General features: G+C 33.9%; 2 protein-coding genes and 1 long non-coding RNA gene across 4 annotated transcripts; 1 reads left to right on the top strand and 2 right to left on the bottom strand.

The window, feature by feature from the left end:
- Positions 1-8,111: 8,111 nt before the first annotated feature.
- LOC116182193 lies at positions 8,112-8,733 on the bottom strand. The gene is made up of 2 exons (XM_031502717.1): positions 8,668-8,733; positions 8,112-8,612 (listed from the first exon to the last, which is right to left on the bottom strand). Exons 1-2 carry the CDS (start codon positions 8,677-8,679, stop codon positions 8,208-8,210), a joined length of 417 nt encoding a protein of 138 aa, XP_031358577.1. The 5' UTR covers positions 8,680-8,733; the 3' UTR covers positions 8,112-8,207.
- Positions 8,734-8,975: 242 nt separating this feature from the next.
- Positions 8,976-9,958, top strand: LOC116182185. The gene is made up of 3 exons (XM_031502707.1): positions 8,976-9,482; positions 9,532-9,733; positions 9,781-9,958. The coding sequence occupies exons 1-3, from the start codon at positions 9,291-9,293 to the stop codon at positions 9,900-9,902; spliced, it is 516 nt and encodes a 171-aa protein (XP_031358567.1). The 5' UTR covers positions 8,976-9,290; the 3' UTR covers positions 9,903-9,958.
- A 4,271-nt stretch (positions 9,959-14,229) lies between these two features.
- LOC116159159 lies at positions 14,230-14,944 on the bottom strand. 2 transcript variants are annotated; one of them, XR_004142896.1, is made up of 2 exons: positions 14,579-14,944; positions 14,230-14,491 (listed from the first exon to the last, which is right to left on the bottom strand). It is a non-coding gene; the product is annotated as an uncharacterized LOC116159159 (long non-coding RNA). The 2 variants fall into 2 exon arrangements; XR_004142897.1 differs by having other exon boundaries at positions 14,653-14,934.
- Positions 14,945-16,642: the final 1,698 nt, after the last annotated feature.

Raw genomic sequence — 16,642 nt, forward strand, 5'->3', positions numbered from 1 at the left:
ACGTCTGCAATCTGTACTCAACGAAAATTGGGACCTCGGCCGAGCCATTTTGAACGTAATAATTGGAAAAGTACAAAAACTTCAGAGCTTTCTGCTAAAGGGCGTCGGTTTGCTGAGGAACTTTTTGGAATTTATCCTTGGCCTATTTTCAAACTTCAGCCTGACGCTTCCATCGCTTACTCTTGGAGCAACTGGTACGGCGGAAGTTCAACCCCATGTGGTCTACGGGGTGCCGCCATCAGCAGCACCCCCTACTGCATTCTCTACATAATGGCAGTTCTCGTTTTCTCAGTGTGATTTGTACATAGTTATTTATTAATAAATACTTTTAAGACGTATGTTTTCTTTACTATTCGCAGATATCAAGGAACCTATTTTGAAGCTAAATGAATGAGTTACAAATCAGAAGTAAATCCAATAAAGCAATAAGTTATGGAAAAAACTTCAACAATAAAAGAATATAAGTATATTTCTTGTTTTATAATTCTGTTGTGTAACAGGGAGGTAAATATTAAAATTAGCGAAACCTGAACTCATATTATGTCGGAAAAGCTTACCTACATCTTAGATACGAGTATACAACGTTCCGGTAGAAAAATACGTCAGGACATAATTAAAAGAAACTGAAACAAAAAATAGGAATGATTGAAAGTAAATACAAATAAATATTCCTTATATGAGGCATACTGGGACCGCTTTTATTTGATCTTAAAATCAATTGTCCTTAATCTAAAAGTAGAATGTACGTAAGTACCTACCTAGTGCGTTTTTAGCGCATTTTTGAAATGTTATGTCTGGCTGGCTGGCTGTCCGGCTGAGATCTCAGCAATTACAATAGCTAGATACTTCAAATTTTCACTAAAAGCCTTCATTATAGCGTAGGATGTGCATTTTGAGTGAGATTATACTCGTGGGATCGATAATTTTAAACTTTGCTGATAAAATACTGATCTGTACCTATTACCAAAAATGCACTTTCATTGTGCACATGCTGATGTACAACTTGTTTAAATAATTTGTAGAAGTACCTACCCACCTACCTATATTACGCAGAATGTCGGATGTGATTTTAAACAGATTTTTGTAATTTCACAGACAATCCCAGAAATAACGGTTTGTTGCAGTTTTCAACATTATAGAATAACATACCTAATTATCTGATTGACAAAAATCTCGCTCTAATATAATTTTTGATCATCTCCCACAAGGCTATTTTCGGGTTAAAAAATACGTCCCCGATTTTAGGGTTTAGGTTTATTGTGAAAAACGTTCACTCCGAACATAAAATTGTTCGATCGTTTTATTAAAACTATTTCGTTTTCATAAAAATGCAGATTAAATTTGTGTTTTTTAATCTACGGATAAACTAATAGCAGGCTCCCTGAAATTACATTATAACATGATATTAAATATTTACGAACATTATGGTTTAACATACATAGTCAGTAGTTTTATAATAGGAAGCAAAGGCATGCCATCATTTTACACAGATTTTTAAAAGGTTACCGCCATAATTATAAAAAAAATTAAATGTTTTTATTCCATGGTTGCAAAAACCAGGCCTTGCTGAAGGTATCGAATTTATTTGTAGGGATTCACTCGGGAGAAATGATCCACAGACAATAACTATCTCGTACCTACCACAAACCAAATTCTTAAAACAAATGTAAAAAACTATCCGTTTGAAACTATTTCTTTGTTTAAAAATGAACAGGTTTTTATTATAGTGGAAAAATTCAAAGCATAAACAAATTGTTTAAAACAATTACGTTCAAATACCATATTCAAATTCCATTTAACATTTAAATATTCTAAACAGATGTATAGCAACTAACGATACGTGTGGTGCTCAGAGCTCAAAGAGACGAAAAAGTCCTTTTTTTTCAGAATTTCAAATTGTTATTTAGTCACAATTTTTTTACATCTATCGCATTTCTTCAAATCATGCTTACATTATGGCTTTGAACAACTTTAAATAACCGCGAAACGAATAAAATTGCTAGATATATATACCTAATGTTTCCACCCTGTGGAACGCCAGAATTTGAAATAACTAACCGTCAGACCATAATGTGGCGGACCCCCCGTCTTGCTGGAAGTGCAAATTTTCCGTTTCTAGCAAAATGTCCGGATTTTAGATTCTGATTCTGAATTCCCATGTTAAATTACCTTTTAGTAATCTCGACTTAAAAATTTCATTTTCAAGAATGAAACCCAAACATTGATTTTTTGCTGAAATTTGGAGCGATATTCTCGAAACAAGTGTGGATTTTCGTTACCCCAGTACTGACAATTGCGTTAGTTCACAAATCCATTCAGACATACGTGGCCGAAATAGTTATTAACGTCATAAGGCCGATATTAGCAAATAACGGACTTTGTAAACCGAAGCCATTTCCGTTAATCAAGATTTTTCGTCATCCCCGACTTCATAAAGATCCATTCGCAATACTTAAATATAATAATTATCTTGATCATGGTATGCTTATGGTCACATGTTAGCGGTTGTCATGGACGCAACTACTGAAAAATAAACAATTCGTTAAAAACGCGTGCTGAGAAGCTCTACGACGGTTTTCCAAAAATATGGACGTAATTGAAGGAAATATCAATATTCCTCCAGACGTATTAGCAGACTCCATGGCTGCAAGTGTCGATTTGCTACCAGAAAAGACCAGGGAGCGATATCAAAAAGAATACGAAGATTTCAAGGAATGGCTTAAGATTAAGAGGATCAATTTAGTAAATGAAGACGTGTTATTAGCGTACGTAAAGGGAAAATCGGAAATGTACTCGCCCAATTCATTATGGACAAAAGTTTCAATGTTGAAACTCACTTTTAAGGTATATGACAACATTGACGGTTGGTAATTTATTCATGTACTGTATTTATTGTGTATTGGGGATGTTTATTACATTACAGATTCGGAAAATTATTCGCCTTTTTGAAAAGAAAGTCTGAAGGTTACAGACCAAAAAAGTCTAACATTTTGTCTGAAGAGCAAGTCATGACATTTTTATTGGAAGCTGATGATGGTGTATGGCTCCTAGAAAAAGTCATCTTAATATGTGGAATATTTGGCGCTTGTAGGGGTGATGAGCTTTTAAGTTGAACGTGGAGGACTTTGAAGACACCAACAAAAACGTAATAGTTACATTGCGGATCACAAAAAATAAGAAAAGCAGAGTGTTTCTAATTCCGAAAGAAGGACTTCCCTTCAATGCGTATCAGTTATACCAAAAATACGCGGAAAAACGTCCTCAAAATTTAGAAACTCGGCGATTTTTCATTGTCTACCGCAAAGAAAAGTGTGTTAGGCAGGTTGTGGGCATTCATACCATTGGGGGGGTTCCCAGGAAAATTGCTAAGTTCTTAAAATTAAAAAACCCAGAGTTATACACGGGCCATTCGTTTCGGAGGTCATCCGCTACCATGCTTGCAGAAAATGGCGGCGATCTCCTAGCAGTGAAGGAACTTGGAGGCTGGGATTCATCTGCGGTAGCGGAATCGTATATTGAAAATTCTGTTTCGAAGCGATTAAAAATCACCAAACAACTATTTCAAAGGTCCAATGGAAACTCTGAAATTACAACATCCATAGCCACAGCTTCTTCATCAAGTGTAACATCAACAGGTGATAGTGGTCCTCAAGTTTCCAACGATGGACTACAGATTTCTAGCAATAATAACTGTCACTTTAATTTTCATATTCATTATAATAAGTAGTTGTTTGTATTTCAATAAAAGCATTATTTCTTAACGGCCGCATATGCGTCCGTTATTTTTTAACGGACGCCGTCCGTTATGAATGATATTTCATTTGTCAAATGAGTTGAGTTAAATTGAAATAACAGTATGGGATGACGAAAAAGATGTTTTTGGAAAAATTAGGATCTTCATAAATACTTAGATGGCAATTCTCAGATCGTAATCACTTTCACCCTGTCGTCTTTTTTTTAGGGTACTTGTTACAACTCTAGGTGTTTCCAAGAGATAAAAAATGCGTCACACTTATTTATTTTGTACCTATTTGTCAAAGTTTTTTTCATTCATATACACTATCCAAATTTGATTTTGTGACTGTTCTTGTATGAGGGTTAGCAGGAGGTGCGAGGGCGCATCAATGCCGAAACTAAGATAAACCTTCTAACAAACATCCCCTAAGCTTTTCAAATGTTCTTATAATTTTAACAGAATGACAAAATACAATCGGTGGTTAGTTCTGAAATGAAAGCCCTGTATGGGCATTTATGCTAACAAAACACTAGAACTGCAATCCAGGTATAAAAAGCAAAAAAATAAGAACTACGCGAATGCTGTAGGTACCTGGTGGATACCTACCTACATCAATTCATTCCAATCTTTATAGATGTTCCACCATTTGTAGTGGAAATGAAAGACTTTGTTTGCAGATCTAATAGTAAATCCAAGTTAAAACCTATTTACTTAACTAAAGAACCTAAGGCCGTTTGATACGTTTTTAAAACATCCTAAAATTCGTTAAATGATGACAGTATAAACTAAGTTTTCAATTTTTATGTAAATATCTTTTAAAACGATCATTGCTATTAATTTCAAGTTATGAATATCAATTAATAAATTAAAATTCTTCTAATTTTTGAGTAATGGTTCGCGTTAAAGGAAGAGAAATTTATCATTTACCTAATTTTATGTTGATGGCATATTAATAAGCGAATTAAGAGAATTCTTTTGCGTAGACAGATATCTAACATAATTGTACGTGAGTTTTAATTACACTTAGGAAGGTAGGTATTTATTAATAGCAACGTTAGTCAATTACATGCGAATGAAAATTTAGACGAATGTATTATATTAGCAGAAAATTAAAATGATCTAACTCATCCCGACAAAATATCAAATATTCTTCTTCGAAGGAAATGATCCTCAGATCCTGTATAGTTGTAAGTATACGGTTGTCCGTCCTTTTGTCCGCCCGTTCGTCTGTGTTCACTATAACTCTTACTTAAGATCTCCAGATACTTTTTATAGCCTTTAATTTTTTTCCGTTCCCCGTGTGCGCTATAACTCTTTTTAAAAGGGGTCGATCGTTGTGTACGGGTACTTTGGATATTAAGGTAAGACGCTATTGATTTTCATGAAAAAGTGAATCGGGAACAGGTCAACAGGAAATAGGTACCTATTTATTGTGTCAAAATCGTTATTCATGGCCAAGATTGTTGGGAAAAGAACTAAAAGCATTATATCAATGCCCAAGACATGCATTTGATGCGTTTTGTTGACCATATGTACATTGATCTAATTCAAAATACGTCAAAATTGTTATTATTTCACCGAGATCCTTGCAAGATTCAAATAAATGGTCGTTATAAAAAGTGATGGTAACACTGAGGATCCTTCGATATTCCGTTGTATCGGTTTATTGTACTTGTGAAAATGGTCAGTCTACAGTGACTGTGGTCATTAATAATACTCTTTATTTCCATGGACACATGATTGTAGTGTATAGGATGCGTCAAAAAAATTCATTCACATTTACCACTTAATTAACGTAAGTACATAAAATGTTCCGTATAATCCGTAACACAGAAAGGTATCGCCATCGCAGTAACTGACATAACACGAAATAAGAAGCCCTAGACATTCTTTCTGAATAGGAGACTAAAGTCGCTCCCAGTCGGCCCCAGAGCGTGAAATGTGCACTGTAGGCCAAGATTGGCAAGATCCCGAAAAGGCCTCAAAAAGAAAGACTTATGAGGGTAGTTGAAAATCCGTTTTAAAATGTTAAATTAATGATAATGTTATATGAATGCCTTTAAAAAAAACAGCTTTTTCAATTAACTATCGCTTAAGAGACCCACGTCTTGGAGAGTAGATAAATCCTTTAAAAAAATTAGATTGTTTGTTTAATACAAATTGTTAGAAATGTACTGCATAAGGAAATAGACGGCAGACAGACAGACTAGTATTGTACCTTACAAATAACTTCTTAATGTTAAGGTAATTATCCAGAGAAGCTAGCGATTTCTCTTTTTCGCTATAAATCATGATGCCAGCTCTAATTCTTTATTCGTATTTGAGTATTTGAAATACATTTTCTAATATATTTGTATTTTAAATACAAAATACTTTATAAAAACCATTTATTAGACAAAATACAAATGTATTTCAAATCAATACTGTATTTGAAATACATGTATTTTGATACATGCCCTATGCCCAGCCCTGCAAACAGCCTTCAGTAGTTGCAGCAATAACAGTTGCAGTTACACTAATCAACGAGGAAGCGAACCAAGAAGCAGGAACGACCTGCTACCAGACGCAAGTATCACAGATGTGGCAGGTGTGGAGACATCCGAAGGCATTACAGGGGTAGGCAGGTAAACCATGCAGAGGGAACCGTCAAAAAGGACGAACAGTCAGTGGCCTTTGCAGAGCTCGGGCAGTATTCGATTTTGTAAATACTTTTTAGTATTCAAATCCATTATTCAAATACTTTGTAATTAAATACTTTTATGGAAACAGTATTTGTATTTGTAACTCAAAAATACTTTCACATTAATATTTTAGTATTCGAATACTTCGCAAAGTACCGTATTTCGAATACTTCTCAATCAAAAGAGACTAGAAACCAATTTATTCTGTAACTTTTGAACTAGTAGCCCAATCTTGGAACTGTTTGAAATTATGATTCTACAGGCCACATTCTATAAGAAAAATCTGAGACAATTTTTTTTTCGGGGCTCAAAAAAAGGCAGTGTATAGCCTTCCTTTTTTACCAAAAATCGACTACACCAAAATTTCTCGGGAAAACACTTTTTCTTATTAATTTTGGTGCGTAGAATCCAAAACAATTCGTACTTTTTCGATCAGACTTCTCAATCAAAAGTTATAGACTAGAAACCAATTTCGAAAGAAAATTCAAAGGGCTGTAACTTTTGAACTAGTAGCCCAATCTTGGAACTGTTATTGAAATTATGGATTCTACAGGCCACATTCTATAAGAAAATGTTTTTTCCCGGTCGATCTCAGACAATTTTTTTTCCGGCCTCAAAAAAAGGCAGTACTTTTAAGTTATTCAAATATTTGAGAACAATTTAGAAATGTTTAGGGAAAGTTTCCATTGTCACAAAATCAAATATAAAAATCCGATACAACTGAATACCGAACGATCCTGGAGTGAAACTTTTTGATTCGATAGTCTACGTAACTTAAAAACAATAGGGACCTTTCTTATATCCTTAAGACCATGTGTACCAATTTTCAAAGCGATCGCACGTTTCTAAACAAACTATCATGCACACGGACAAACGGATGGTCAAAAATGGATCTGTTCCAAAATCGCTAGGATTAATTTCAGAAAGGCGTACGTATCATGTGCACGACGCTTTGAAAGCTGGTACACGTATTCTTAAGGATATAACTGGTATAAGAAAGGTCCTGGTAGGTACCTGCTATATAATAATAATAATACGCTTTTACTCCCCTTAAATTTGTATATAACAATGGAAAAATAAAAAAGCTAACCCCATACAAAGTATAACTTGATTTTTTAAGTAGTATTAAGACTTTTATCTAGTATATTATTTTAAATTTTAAATTTTTAATGTATTTGAGCGACAAGTATTTGAATACTTTTTACTGTATTCGAATACTTTTCAAAGTAAGTTAATGAAATACTTTTCAAAGTATTGGAATACTTTTTATAGTATTCGAATACCTTTGATTATATTAGAATACTTTTGAAAGTATTCGAATACATTCTAAAGTATTTGAATACTTATTTTTTAATACTATTTGAATACTTTTCATATGTATACTCGAATATTCTAAAGTATTACGCTTGTAGCTGGACGTAAAAGTATTTAGTATTCAAATACCTTTGATTTGTGTAAAGTATTTACTATTTAGTATTCAAATACTTTTTGAAAGTATTCTGCCCAGCTCTGGGCCTTTGTAGTTTCTACAGCCATATGTACACTGCCGAGCAGGAGGAAGAAGATTCTGTAAGTTGGTTAATCGAAAGCGACTCAACGGGCCACATGATAAATAATGACAGGTCAGTTGTAAACCTTGATATCGTTATTAATATTTCGTAAAATTTTCATTGTGTAATTACAAAAGACATAGGTCCACTGTACGGAACTGTTTATTAATAAAAATAGCAGAATAAATACATTTTAAATAAATAAACTGTAGTACTTAAGTTAAAACCCCAAAACTCACTTTACGGCACGTAATCGTACTGAACATGTTCATACTGAGGATTTCTTTTAAACACTGGGTATCTGAAGACGTACTTTCTTCTTGAGGGTAGAGGCGATGGAAGGGTTGCAACGGATGGCTGGGTGTAAACCCTTCTCCTTTTCGCCATCTGTTTTCGATACGCAAATAATGGACGAAACACAATGTTACTTTCGGCCACTTCAAGATCGCCCAAGCTTCCAGTGGGGTACATAATCTCGTTTTCGTCTTCAAACCCGGCGATCGCTTCGGGATCATCATCCATGAACTCGTACTGGTTATAAAATGGTTCTACTATAACCAAGTTTCTTCCTTTGGGAGATACTTCTTCTTTTTCAGGCACAGGCACACCGGCGATCGCTGTGGCAATCCCAACCACCAAATACAGCTAAATCGAATACCATATTTACATTTGCCTTAATCTTAATATAAACTCATCTTACCTCTAAATTCATCTTGAAGCACACTCGTTGCAACTTGAAGAATGTCTGAAACTTACTGAAAATAAATTTCCTATATATACTTACAAGATGTTAAGTAAACAAATAATTTTTCTGTGAAAATTGATTCATAGCTCATGTTTACTGATGTAATTAGGACGTTATCTATATACATGGTACGTTTTTTGCATTACTGATTAAAGTAATTTACAAGTAATAGAATTGTCATAGTACTAGTAATTAGAATTGGTGTCAAATAATCAAAATTTTTGTGAGAAAATATAGTTAAAGGTCGCGTAAACACATTTTAAAATTGTGCGAATGTGTACCTAGTTGTTAATAGTAAAGTTCCATACAATCTTTACTATTCACTTTGTAAGAAGGAAAAAATCGAAATGAAAACCGTTAGGTTTTTTATTTTTGTTTATTTAGCGCTAATTTTAGAACAGTTCGTGTGAAATGAAGGGTTATGCTTTTAGCACATCCATAAATGGATGCACTGAGCGTACTTCAAAAGAAATTGTAATTACCACTGCAAATAATGAATCGATTGTTTTTCTCAGCATTTGTTTCTGCCAAATTAAAGTCAAAATTTCAAATTCACCGCCGATGATTATTACAGAGATATGCCCAAAGTGAAACCTCCAACAAACGTTGTACATACAATGGAAGAAAAGCAAGAGCTTCCAGTCGACCTTCTAAAAGAAAAGCCCAAAGAAGACGGGCGTAATCTTCAGCGGATGTTAAAATGCGATGACATTTCCTTGTCAAAATTAGTGAAAAATTCGATGGGTCGGGTTGTTCAGTGTGCGGGTTGCGTATGTGGGGTAATAGTAAAGGGGATCTTTAATAGGAGATCAATTTCAGGTGGTCCTGTATTTAATTGACTTTGTAATCAATTTCAGCCAAAGTGAATGTGTCCGAAACGTTCTTGTTGTATTTCTAACGGTCTCTTTGGAAGCATTTGTCGTAATGGTTTTGGCAATCTGCACAGTTTTAACTACGATTATCGTCAATGCTGAAGACACCTACAAAAGTTACAGTGACGGTGTTACAGTAGTTCCCCAAGGTAAAACCAAGAGACCTTAATTTGCCATTTCTACATTATGTTATCAGAGGAAACAGGGGTCGAAGAGATAATACCAGTGAATCCAAGTTATCGACAAGAGAGGCGAATGGTAGATGATCATGACTTAGAGAGAGAGAACTCTTTCTGTTCCGCAAGGTTGGTGGTATAATCCGACGGGTTTTTAAAAAATTTGTTGTACTTGTACAAATTAAACGTCTTTGGTTACTAAATCTCTTTGATTGTAGAAATTTTAAGATTTCCAAAGCGTTACTGAGGAAGTAGTAGATTCACTACCCTTAAAGATTACTCATACTATGGGCACTCTTAAGCTATACCGTAATGAAAGGTATAACATCTTTCCGCCCCAAAATTAGGAAAATAATACTTTTCATACCCAGAGGGAAAGAGTTTTTTACTTAAATATTGAATACCGGCTGTGTGGGTAAATACCACGGTAAGATATGAGTGACATTCTATCAATTACTGTACTTTGCAATGCAGAATGCTTCTTGTGTAGGTAGTTTACAGTTTTAAATATTGGTATTCCTATAATTTAAAAACCAACAACACATTCAGTTACGTAGAACTCCTTGGTCCCCTATAATAACATAAATAGATACCAGAAGAAATAACAAGAAAAGAAAACATTAATATGTTCCTGATGTGCATCACTGCAATGTTTTGTGCCATTTCACCAACAACTTGTTAACGAATATTTTATTCAATTTTGAATGTCATATACCTACTTTCCAAGTCCATTAATTGCTGGAATGTATTATATACAGGGTGGTGACTTGCGTAACGCATCATAGGGATTTCAATGAAAAATTCATAACATGCGATTATTGGCTCCCCAAATTGATTGGCTCAATATGTCGAAAAGAAGATTATTACATTCTGCATCCTAATTTCATAAAATCATCTCTACTAAGATGCCTACCTACCTGTATGAAAACATTAAATTCAGTTCAATAGTCTGTCCAAAATTGACGCGAAGTAATAAATATACTTGATAGACAGAGACAGAGAAGCACTTCCATACAAAAATACTATTTCTATTTCACCAATTTATAATTTATTACTTCAATTTTATTATTATTTATTATATTATTATTATATTTTTCATAATTACGTCAATTTTAGACAGACTATAGTATATAACTCTCGCCAGGAAAGATTGCCGGTCACAGCACACCTTGTGTCGATTTACGATCTATGTTTTTCTAAAGATGCGAGCGACTTCCGGAATAGGATCGTGCCAATGTTGAACGAAAAGTCTTTTTGTTCAACATTGACACGATACTATCCCGGAAGTCGCTCACATCTTTAGAAAAACATAGATTGTAGAACGGGATCAAGTGTTCTATGACCGGCAATTTTTCCTGGCGAGAGGTTTAGTCGACATTACAAATTAATTACCCCTCCACTACATAAAACGCAAATGTTTAAGCGATCTTTTTCATACAACATAGCAAGTGTATATAACAATATTCCTGCGTATATAAAAAGAAAAGAAAAAGGCGCATTTAAACGAAATTATTTTCATTTACTTCTACGCGAGCAAAACAATTGATTATTTTTCTTCCCCTTTTCCTTTTCTTCTTCTTTATTTAGAACCACGACTGATTTATTTATCTCTCTCCCCCTTTCAATATAAATATTTTTAAGTTCATTCCACTGTCTCACCACAGAACTGAACTTCGCCCCGTTAGATTACGGAACATTCATTTCATGTAATTTTAATTATTTAGTTTATTATCTATTTGAATGTTTATTTTATGTTTATTTCCTTATGTACTTCCAGTAATATAATAAATGTCACTTATTATTATTGTTATTATTAAATTACTTTAGAGCAAAAATGTATTAAGGTTTTTTGTAGAAAAAAATTTCTTACGTCTATCAACCGTATTAGTTTTCAATTTTTTGCATAATAAAGACGAAAAATTGGAAAAATAAAACCCCCATCTTTTTTAATAATCTGTGATGCCATGGAATTTTCTAAAACAAAAACTACCCCAATATCCGTCATGCCATGGAATGTCTATTATAAAACAAATCAAATTCTATCAAAAAGTATTATATTTCGATCAAGTCGATCATAAAATCCATTTCGAACTGCTGCTAATTGATAACTGGATATCTTTTTGTTTTAGAAAATTCCATGGCATCGCAGATTATTGAAAAAGATGCGGGTTTTATTTTTCCAATTTTCCCTCACTATATGAAAAAAATTGAAAACTGATACGGTTGATTGGCGTACAAACATTTTTTCTACAAAAAGCTTTAATACATTTTTGCTCTAAAATAATTTGGGGAGCCAATAATCGCATGTTATGAATTTTACATTGAAATCCCTATGATGCGTTACGCAAGTCACCACCCTGTATGAACCGTGCATTAATATGTACTTTCTTACAGTTACTATACAGGGTGGTGACTTGCGTAACGCATCATAGGGATTTCAATGAAAAATTCATAACATGCGATTATTGGCTCCCCAAATTATTTTAAAGCAAAAATGTATTGTAACTAAAAAAACGCTTTTGACATTTTTGAAAAATCTTAAAATATTACTTAACCGAAATATCCCCGAAAAACTGAAAATGTCAAATTTTGTCTTTACACAAATACACATAAACATTTAAAGGTCGCCTGGAATACATTCAAACTCTACACTATGCAGGAAAATACAACTTGTTGAGTAGGTAAGTATCCATTCTCTCAGGGAAGCTCGAAATGGGGTAAATGATAGTCCGCAACAAAGATCACAAAACCTTTCCCATAAATTTCATTTATTAAACAAAGGTATAAATAATCATAAATAGAATGTAATGCTTTAACAAATTTGTAAGTTTCGTCGCTGCAGGTGAACTCAAATTTTCTAAAGCATTACTTTCTAGAGCCGAATGATGGCATTTGCCGGAACATGTCGCCATTGATTATTTATACCTTTGTCAAATAAATGAAATGTATGGGGAAGGTTTTGTGATGTTTGTCCCGGATTAGGAAGATACAAGCTCTTAAAGAAATTTTCCGAAATATTGTATTTCCTTTGTCGGCACTTTCCTCCAACATTTTCGAAATAATCATATCGGTAGTGCCTCATTGAGATGATCTTTCCGTCCATTGAAAGTACCTGTACCCTTCTCCGACACTCAGTTCTGCAGATATTTGCCCTGCAGGTTTTGATATAATCGGTAGATGTGTCTCGTTCAGACCTTGCACTTGCCCTTTATGAATACCTTCTGCCGTGTTCAAAATATTCGCTTCCACTTAACCAACAGATATAAGTCTTGTTCAAACGATTCATTTTGCCCTTGTGAGTACTCTCCTCCGCCAAACGACCAAACCATTTTCGAGGTATATTCGCTTTTAATGTGTGTGAATACCCTCCTCCGACATTCCGCTCTTGAATGTAAGGAAATATAACCGATTACGATGAGGGGTCGAGGTAGAAATTTGGTAGAAATTAACTCTTTCATTGAAGCCTTTCATTAGAGTACCATGATGGATTATATCAGTTCCTTCGCCCCCTTATTTTAATAAGGGGTAAGAAAGAAGGACGGTAGTTAGTAGAGAATAGTTCCTTTTATTGAGACCTTTAATTAGAATGCCCCCCCCCCCTCCGGGCCCGTCCGTCTGTCAACCACTCATCTCGAAAAGAAGTCGCGCGAGAAGGTTATCGTTATATAGGTAGTTTGTAAAAACCATGTATGAGACCTGTCATTAAAATACCATTGAATGTATGGGTAGAATGTATGTTATCATTATCTATTCGGAAAAAAATTAATAAGTTGGCAACATTGACAAACAATCAAAATGTGAATAGCGCTTAATGTAGAGGTTAACAATTGACATCGAAACATGTAAAAATATACAGAGTGATCTATTAAAAAAAGTTATTTATTGACACCCTAAAAATGGGACACCCTGTTCGTTCAAAAATATTTTTTTTGACATTTGCACACGCGGTTTTCTAAGTGTAAAATGTGGCGCAAGTACCAAAATGTACATATAAACGTACCCATTAATAATTAAATTGTGTTTGACATTTTAGTGTGCACTGTCAATGCTTTTTGTCTCGCGTCGCATTTTTCTCCCTCCAGGAGAAAAAGTGCCACTTTCGTAGATACGTTGATTTAATCCACGGAGTACAAAAATGTTTATTTTGGTGCTTTCCACCATCCAGTTTTTGAGATACTTTGATTGTTACAGCCGTAGCCGTATTTATTACAGTAAAAATGTTACTGTATTTTGCTCTCGACGATTAGTCTTAGTTCTATAAATCAAAATTTAATAGTTCGAGGAAATTCATTTCAGTGGTTTAGCTTTAGACCACAAACCTAGCGTTTTTTTGCATCAGCACCACTTTTCAAAGAATTGAATTGATCTCCTATTAATGAGTGAATTAACCTAAACAAATATAATTAATGTAAAGATTTCTCGAGGCTCTTTTGTTCAATAAGGCCGCGAGATGTGCAATAAAAATTGTACAAGGACCTACTCCTTTAATTTAAAGATTTATGTACATATTAATGGGTAATACTAATTAGCGAACTGTTCCCAGTTATTTCCATACAGAACAGCTTTGTCGGAATTTCGCACTTCCGACCGATCGTACTTGTTATATCCCAATAATTGCCTCGCTTGATTTGGATCTTTTGGAATTATCGTCGGGACGAACTGACTTTCTGCCTGGAACTGTGAATATCCTGTACCCATTTGGTGTACGATAAGGACCATACAGAAAAATATCTGCAACAAAAGTAAACTAGTCATCATGAATTGCATAATCTTTGTATGTGAGGTGATTTCCCATTGTGGTTCTTCTTTCTGTATTACCGAGAAATTGTTGTTATTCGTTTTCATAGTGGAATTGGTTGTCACAAAAAAATGAAGGAAGGATATCTACTTACTTGAAATGAACCCTTCATCTTGCGGACTTGTTATTTAAACTGCTTCAACTCCTCTTTTATATATAATTGTTAACAACCTATGAGATAATCGCTATTAAGATTCAAGGTATTTCTTTAATAACAGTTTTGAGAAAAAAAAATTAAAATTGAATCACTGTCACGTCAGCTGCTTATCCCAAGATGTATCTCCTAATACTGTCACTCGAGGACCAAACATTGTTTTAGAAAGGACCATAAAAGTTACCCTCCCATTGGAAATGGTTAAGTAATAGTGCTAGACACAATTTTAAATGTTACTTAAATGTTTACATTTGCATTTTACTTTTTTAATATAGTTTACGTGATTGTTCATATAATATCTATGCATTTATTATGTGGTTACGTATTATAAGTAAAAGTTTACTCCACGAAGGTCAAGGCTAAAAATTGCTAGTTTAGAAATTGATGGGCATATTTTTTAAAAATTTATGACCATAATTATGTAAATTGTGTAATAATAATAATAATAGCATACGGGGTTAATCTCAGAAAAGTATTCGACCCGTAAAAAACCACTCTACTGAATTAGTTTTAATAATTAGCTACATATTATCTTGATTGATTTAATAATCGATTGACCATAATTGGTGTTGAGGTACTAATTGTGTATAGTCCCATTTTTTTTTGTAAGGTACATACATCAAAGGGTTACTGCTAAATGACCATCTTATCAGGCTTTTGCTCCCAACAGAGTAATATGATATCTTTATTTCGAGCAATTTTAGAAAAATCATTGGTTTTCAAAAAACTGGACTGTATACATACAGCTCTTTAGCTTCAATCACAAAGAGATAAAAATTCCAATATCACGATAAGACCTTGAGACGATTTCATAAAGGTATCCACGAATTAGATCAATAAGCAAGACCTTGTTTATTAAACGTGTTTTGGTTTTATCGGGGAACACCCGTAATCAAAACAAAGTTGCGATTTCGAGAATATGACGATAATCTGCGATAGGGTACCCGATAGAGGAAAAAGTAAACCAGTTCGTCCTAAGATATTGTGAAATGTAAAAAAAAACTAATCAGTGTACCCCCCTGTTTGAACCATAACGAATTGGAAATGGTGGTTAATTTCACAATCCATTTCTGTATTTTGACAAGTACGATCGTGACAAAAATCGTAAAAAAACCTTGAATTTGGAAAATAAAAGGAAGATCAAATTAAGTAGGTATATGCATTACATAAGTAATTGTGACATTGATCATTGATCCACATACAATATATCGACTGATGAACTTTTCTGGAAACAAATTTCAAATGATAGTCTTTATTCTAAATAACTTTGACCTTAACCCCAACGCATATCTCTGCTTAAGTAATCATTGTGAGTGCTAATTATTGTGATTGTTTATACGATACAGCAACCAAATACATTGTAGGTACATATAGGTACTCTTACGAATTATTTCGTTTAGCTCCTAGCCCTTATATTGTGTTAAGTAGGTACCTGTTATATTATATACTTATACCTACCTCTCCTCGAAAACGAAATATTTTTTCCATTCACGATCGTGGGGGCTCGCAAAAACTAACAAATTTCCACTTCGAAATATCACCCACGTTTTCCTAGGACACTGAGGTGTCAGAAATCGTTTTTTTTCCAGTAACATGTTGATGTAGTCCTATGGATCTTAAAAAATATGACCGGTTTGGATTTTGCAGGTCAAAATCCACAAGAAAAAGTATTTGCCTACGACTCCATTCGAAAATGAAAATGAGCTTGTCTGAATTTATCAAATTTGCTTAGTTATTAAACGCTACCGCATGTTATTTGTTTTAAAAAATATTTTTTAATAAACTCACAAAAAACACAGAAAACAAATTTCTCCCCCGAAAAGGTGGTGCGATCTTTGATGAAAATTTGTATTCCGATGGAGGCTTGAAATTTTTAAAATTTATACAACAAAAAGGATTATTTTTCGATTTTGGTACTGTTATAACGTAA

Source organism: Photinus pyralis, unplaced genomic scaffold, assembly GCF_008802855.1.
Source record: "Photinus pyralis isolate 1611_PpyrPB1 unplaced genomic scaffold, Ppyr1.3 Ppyr1.4_LG1, whole genome shotgun sequence".
NCBI classification, from domain to species: domain Eukaryota; kingdom Metazoa; phylum Arthropoda; class Insecta; order Coleoptera; family Lampyridae; genus Photinus; species Photinus pyralis.

Bases quoted from the DNA above. Each gene is read 5' to 3' on its own strand.
- LOC116182185 (XM_031502707.1), top strand. From the start codon at position 9,291: ATGCCCAAAGTGAAACCTCCAACAAACGTTGTACATACAATGGAAGAA. The intron at 9,483-9,531 runs GTATGTGGGGTA...GATCAATTTCAG, and splicing joins TTGTTCAGTGTGCGGGTTGC to GTGGTCCTGTATTTAATTGA. The intron at 9,734-9,780 runs GTAAAACCAAGA...TTATGTTATCAG, and splicing joins TGTTACAGTAGTTCCCCAAG to AGGAAACAGGGGTCGAAGAG.